Source organism: Hylobates moloch, unplaced genomic scaffold (assembly GCF_009828535.3).
Source record: "Hylobates moloch isolate HMO894 unplaced genomic scaffold, HMol_V3 SCAFFOLD_20, whole genome shotgun sequence".
In the NCBI taxonomy this organism is placed as follows: Eukaryota; Metazoa; Chordata; class Mammalia; order Primates; family Hylobatidae; genus Hylobates; species Hylobates moloch.
In genome coordinates, this window is record NW_026652295.1 from 29,402,757 (window position 1) to 29,409,059 (window position 6,303).

Sequence of the window (6,303 nt, forward strand, 5' to 3'; positions counted from 1 at the left end):
TTTACGGGGAGTAATTGTGCTCACTCGGCTCACCACCAAGTCTCCATAGCACGCCTCCGCAAGGAAGCCCTCCAGGCACTTCTACTTTCCCGGACCCGCCTCCCGCTCCAGCCGGTTACACGCGCCGTTAGCAGCGTGGGCGGAGCTGGTTCTGCCTTCGCGGAACCAACTGGTCCGGCTTCTGGTGTCTCCCGCTCGCTGAATTAAAAGCCGGCTCCTCGCCTTTCGGCTTCCCCACGGTGCCTTTCGGGATTTGTAGTCAGAGGCGCTTCAGCCGGCTCTAAGGAGAGCAAAGACAAGACTCCAATTCCCAGCATCCCCCGCGCCGGGAGAGTGCTGCGTGTATTCTCATCCTCTTTACTTTTCACTCTTCCCCTTACCTCCCTTCTCTTCTGAATTCTCTATTCTGCGCTCTTGCCTGTGAAATCTTTCGTCGCTTTCCCCATCTTTCCCTCGCATTTTTTCGCCATATTTCCCTCAATCTCCAGGAGCCAATGCGAGACTTTGGCTCCGATTAAGCGACGGCCCGAGACTCGGGGTGCGCGAGGAGGATCGACAGAGTGGTGAGGGGACCTAGGAGGGCGGGAGTGGCAGAGGTATGAGAGAGAGAGAGGTGAGTGAGAGGCGAGGAGTGAGAGGAAGGCAGGGAGAAGCTAGGAGATCGGAAGGCGTGGGTCAGGGTGAATGACGTGAAGTAGACTTGGGAAGGGAAAAGAGGTGGCTTTAGATTTGGGAAGCGTGGAGGGGAGAGGTTACCGCCGTACTTAGCAGAAGTGGGCTAAGAGATAGAAGATAGGAAGGATGGGCAGATTTGGAGCTTATAGACTGATCTGACCAGGAGGGATGGAAGAGAGAGGTGTGGGCTCAATTTTCATTGTCCCTGTTTAGCCAAAGATGAGACAAGTCATTGAAATACAAAATGATCTTGCAAACACAGGACAGTTAACAATTCTGTCACTTGTTAATTGAAGGAAGACTGGAGTTGAAGGGCAGAAATAGGGTGAGGAGGCAAGAAAGGGTGGGAGATTGGTCAGGTTTGGGAGAAAGCAGAGGAGATGAGTGACATGGGAAAGGAGGCCACAGAAAAGGTGGGGTTATTGTGGGGACTGATGGATCTGGAATCAGTTAGAAAGGTCAGGGGTGACACTGGCATGGATGGTGGGGGTGCACTTCTGACGTTTGCATTCCTCAGGTGATGGAGAGCACCCCTTCAAGGGGGCTGAACCGAGTACACCTACAATGCAGGAATCTGCAGGAATTCTTAGGGGGCCTGAGCCCTGGGGTATTGGACCGATTGTATGGGCACCCTGCCACTTGTCTGGCTGTCTTCAGGTGAGGAGCCCTTTCATGGCAGGGAAATGTAATGGGGTCTGCGGACTGGAATGAAATATCATAGGTAAAAGCTTAGCAGTCTGGAGTGGGGCTGGGGACTGGGGGCGAGGGTTGGAAATTGCTCCAAAATGTGGGGACCAAAACAGCAGGACTGGTAAAGTTGTTGTGGAGTGAGATGAGATGTTTGAGAGGTAATTGAGAGCAGAGATGCAGATACAATGCAGCTTCTCATATTAACCTTTGACTTCTATCCCTGTACAGGGAGCTCCCATCCTTGGCTAAGAACTGGGTGATGCGGATGCTCTTTCTGGAGCAGCCTTTGCCACAAGCTGCTGTAGCCCTGTGGGTAAAGAAGGAATTCAGCAAGTAAGTCTCAGCTAGATACAAATTTCTCAACAGCTACATTCCCAAACTGCTGTTCCTTGGAGCACTTCCAGGAAGTGTTAATAGGTATATCACAAAACTTAAAAATAAATACATTTGGGAAACTCTGCTACTGCCTTTTCCCTTTTATTTATTTCCCAGCTGACCTCTTGCTTTCAAATATATCTTCCCTCTTAAAGAGTTATGTGTGATATCTGTAATGAGGCTCTGATAGGTAATGCAGTAAAGAATTTATCTTAAGAAGATACTAATTTTACTCTGTGGAACAGTGTTCCAAGGATCAGCAAGTTCAGAATGGGCAGAGATGGTGGCTTTTATGGGCCTCCTTTTTGTTCTCCAAATACCCTACTCACCTCTCTGCTTCTGTTCCAGGGCTCAGGAGGAAAGTACAGGGCTGCTGAGCGGCCTCCGGATCTGGCACACCCAGCTGCTCCCAGGCGGGCTCCAGGGCCTCATCCTCAACCCCATTTTCCGCCAGAACCTCCGCATTGCTCTTCTGGGTGGGTATGTCACTTCTTTCTCTTCCTAAGCTAGGGCAGGGGAACTGCTGTTTATTAAACTTTGGGAGGGGGAGCTCTTGGGGGCCTCCCTGGAACCTTGTGGTCTCCACATTGGAAACTCCTTTAGGAGTAAGTTGGACCAGATGTAGTGTGTGGTGTAGGAAATGTCCCCCACTCATGGCCCTGAGGATAAGGGTGGAAAGATGGCAGAAGGGTGGCAAGGAACACAGACAGGGTTCCTTATTCTTTTTTTTTGTTCTGTTTTGTTTGTTTTTGAGACAGAGTCTCACTCTGTCACCAAGGCCAGAGTGCAGTGGTGTGATCTTGACTCACTGCAGCCTCTACCTCCTGGGTTCAAGTGATTCTCCTGCCTCAGCCTCCCGAGTAGCTGGAATTACAGGCACCCACCATGACGCCAGGCTAATTTTTTGTATTTTTAGTAGAGATGGGATTTCACCTGGTTGGCCAGGCTGGTCTTGATCTCCTGACCTCAAGTGATCCGCCCATCTCAGCCTCCCAAAGTACAGGGATTACAGGTGTGAGCCACCGCGCCTGGCCAAGGTTCCTTACTCTTGGCCCATCCTGGCCATAGGGGGAAGGCCTGGTCTGATGACACAAGTCAGCTGGGACCAGACAAGCATGCCCGGGACGTTCCCTCCCTTGACAAGTATGCTGAGGAGCGATGGGAGGTAAGCACTTGGGACTGTGTGTGTCTCTGCTTGTGCTTCTACTTCCCATGGCCCTTGGGGCATGCTCTCCCTGTTCTCTTCTGTTCTTCAGGTGGTCTTGCACTTCATGGTGGGCTCCCCCAGTGCAGCTGTCAGCCAGGACTTGGCTCAGCTCCTCAGCCAGGCTGGGCTCATGAAGAGGTGAGGAAGCCGGAGGTATAGCAGCTCTCTGCTGTGCCATCTCCTTGGGTCCCTAAGAAATGGCATCTGGGGCTAGTCAAGATCAGAGGACATTAGCTGGAAAAGGCAAGCTGAGTAGAATATAGCCAGAGATACCAAGAAAAACGTGAGCGGACAAGTGGGGATAGTAGTCTTTCTCTGCATATCACCATCATTGTCCCGGTCTTTGTCTCTAGTACTGAACCTGGAGAGCCGCCCTGCATTACTTCCGCTGGCTTCCAGTTCCTGTTGCTGGACACCCCAGCTCAGCTCTGGTACTTTATGTTGCAGTATTTGCAGACAGCCCAGGTGAGGAGGCCGGGGCCACTTGCCAGCATGCTCTGCTCCTCTCAGGTCTCACTGAGAGACTCCTGCCTACAGACTGTTCCCTGATTTTCTCTTCTCTGTCCCTTTCTTCCCATTGTCTCCCTCCCATCCCTCCTCCTTTGTCTCTGCCTCTTTCTCCCTAGAGCCGGGGCATGGACCTAGTAGAGATTCTCTCCTTCCTCTTCCAGCTCAGCTTCTCTACTCTGGGCAAGGTAAGCAGGGGGCTGGAAGGTATAGAGATGGGAAGGGGAAAGCAAGTTGTGGGGCAGTAGAGTAGAGTGAGAAGATAAGAATGAACACAGAATGAACAGAGATGGAGAAAGACAGAATGAATGTATGGGGTTGGGGGTGGATGGGTTGTGTTTTGGACCCCAGCTGGAAACCTCTGTTCCTCAGGATTACTCTGTGGAAGGTATGAGTGATTCTCTGTTGAACTTCCTGCAACATCTGCGTGAGTTTGGGCTTGTTTTCCAGAGGAAGGTATGAGCGCCTAGATAAGTGGCTTCCAGGGAAGAAACGGTGGTGTGTTGCCTTCGCCTTTAAAAAGGAGTGGGGTCTTGGGGCAGTAGCAGGAAGCAGTTGCCAGAACTGAATACTTGGGTCTCTCGGGGGAGAGAAGTTGGGGGTTGAAGTTCTGCATCTTGGGAGGGATCTGATATTTCAGGCAGGAAGATGTAAGGCTGTGACTTCTGAGACAAGGCATCTACCTATTCTTTTCAGAGGAAATCTCGGCGTTACTACCCCACACGCCTGGCCATCAATCTCTCATCAGGTGTCTCTGGAGCTGGGGGCACTGTGCATCAGCCAGGTTTCATTGTCGTGGAAACCAATTACCGACTGTATGCCTACACGGGTGAGGCGGGACAGAGGGCCCCTGGAAGAGAAGGTTGGGGGTGAGGGAATGCCAGTTTATGTTCATGTTTACCTGGCAGTCTACAGAGCTCTCTGAGATTTCTCATGACACTTGAAAGAAGGGCTTGAGGGAGTCTGGGTGTGGGGGTGGCCTCCTCATCCTCTTTCTATCCCTGGCTCAGAGTCGGAGCTGCAGATTGCCCTCATTGCCCTCTTCTCTGAGATGCTCTATCGGTTCCCCAACATGGTGGTGGCGCAGGTGACCCGGGAGAGTGTGCAGCAGGCAATAGCCAGTGGCATCACAGCCCAGCAGGTATTCCCACTTGGGAGAGGTGGAGCAGGAAGACAGGCTGCACTTGGGCTGTGGGGGACAGAGGGTCACATTATGGAAGGCTAGCTCTGAGTCTGTTATAACAGGTGGTGGTGAGTTGTCTGTGTTTGAAGAGAAATGAAGGCTTTGGGTGTGAGAATAGGTAGACCCTTGAGGGGAAAAAAACATGGAGGGAGGAGGTATAGCTCTGGATTTGTGCCTCGGCACTGCCACATCCTAACTGCGTAAACTAGACATAGTTGTTTTGCCTCTGTGAGCCTCAGTTTCCTCATCTAGTAAATGACAGTTCTTACCTCAGGGTTGCTGGGATAATTCACTGGAAGAATAGGGGCAAAGCATTGAGCTCAGCACCTGCCATGCAATAAGTGCTAAAAAAAAAACAAAAAAAAAAACAGTAGCTGCTGCTATTTTAAAGAAAGAAAAACAAAACATTACTGGAAAGGGCGAATGTGCCAGAAAAGGAATATCCCACGTTGCTGGGAGCAGCAGTGTGAGATAACAGCTGAACTGGGATGGGTGGAGTTGATGACAGGAGTTACGAGTTTTTAGAATAAGCTGATGTTCCAGTGACATTAGGTGACAGCTCAGATGGCTTTCCTGCCTTCTTGCTGGAGCCCTCATGCCATTCTTGTCTGTTTTCCTAGATAATCCATTTCCTAAGGACAAGAGCCCACCCAGTGATGCTCAAACAGGTACAGACAGGCTCCAAGATGTCAGAAGCTGGCAGCTGGTGATAAGATGATGGGAAAAAAAAAAAAGGGGGCATCCAAATCTGGGGAAGGAGCAGAGGGCCGGGTTGTCTGGGGCAGTATTCTGAGTCCCTACGATCAACCCTTGCTCCTTGCAGACACCTGTGCTGCCCCCCACCATCACCGACCAGATCCGCCTCTGGGAGCTGGAAAGGGACAGACTCCGGTTCACTGAGGGTGAGTAGCTTCTGGTGGCCAAGTCTTGGTCATTGGCCAGAGAAAGGGCAGACAATTCAGTCTTGATAAAGTGTAAAAGCTTTTCATGCATTTTATTTTTTACTTCATGGACTAGGAGAGAAAAGCTGGCAAGACAGTTTTTTTTTGTTTTTGGGGTGAGTCGGTAGTAAACAAATCGTCCCAAATCAATGCACTTTGGATTTGGCTAGGAGAGGGAATAATTCACAGTAATTTGTATTAGGCCTTTCTGAATATGGCCGGATCACACTGGTGTTAAGATGAACCCCTGAGCAGACAAGCATAGAGAATTAGTTTCTAAAATTGCGTCCAGGGCCGCCACGAAGGAGCTGGGGGGATTTCCAGCAGGAGCTCCGAGCTTCACTTTCTCCTCTTCTCCCCGCGCCCCTCCCGTCCTGCCGACCCCAGGTGTCCTGTATAACCAGTTCCTGTCGCAAGTGGACTTTGAGCTGCTGCTGGCCCACGCGCGGGAGCTGGGCGTGCTGGTGTTCGAGAACTCGGCCAAGCGGCTCATGGTGGTGACCCCGGCCGGGCACAGCGACGTCAAGCGCTTTTGGAAGCGGCAGAAACACAGCTCCTGAGAGCGCGGGACTTGGACCCGGACCTCGGCGGGCGGGACCGGGCGGGGCGGGGCCTCAGAACTCAGGTGTTTTTTATTTACGCGTCAGGGCTTTTCTTGTCTAATAAAGTTGTGATAGCTAGCACTGCGGTCCCGGGCGCCTCCCCGTGGGGTTTGCCTTCGCTGC

General features: G+C 51.6%; 1 protein-coding gene across 2 annotated transcripts; it reads left to right on the forward strand.

The window, feature by feature from the left end:
- The first annotated feature begins 332 nt into the window (after positions 1-332).
- Positions 333-6,261, forward strand: GTF2H4 (general transcription factor IIH subunit 4). 2 transcript variants are annotated; one of them, XM_032140979.2, is made up of 14 exons: positions 333-563; positions 1,193-1,332; positions 1,594-1,698; positions 2,089-2,220; positions 2,809-2,905; positions 2,997-3,085; positions 3,301-3,412; positions 3,574-3,642; positions 3,827-3,910; positions 4,151-4,283; positions 4,465-4,595; positions 5,258-5,305; positions 5,461-5,539; positions 5,966-6,261. In XM_032140979.2, exons 2-14 carry the CDS (start codon positions 1,196-1,198, stop codon positions 6,136-6,138), a joined length of 1,389 nt encoding a protein of 462 aa, XP_031996870.1. In that variant the 5' UTR covers positions 333-563; positions 1,193-1,195; the 3' UTR covers positions 6,139-6,261. The 2 variants fall into 2 exon arrangements, with proteins under 2 accessions (XP_031996870.1, XP_031996871.1); XM_032140980.2 differs by having other exon boundaries at positions 333-538.
- Positions 6,262-6,303: the final 42 nt, after the last annotated feature.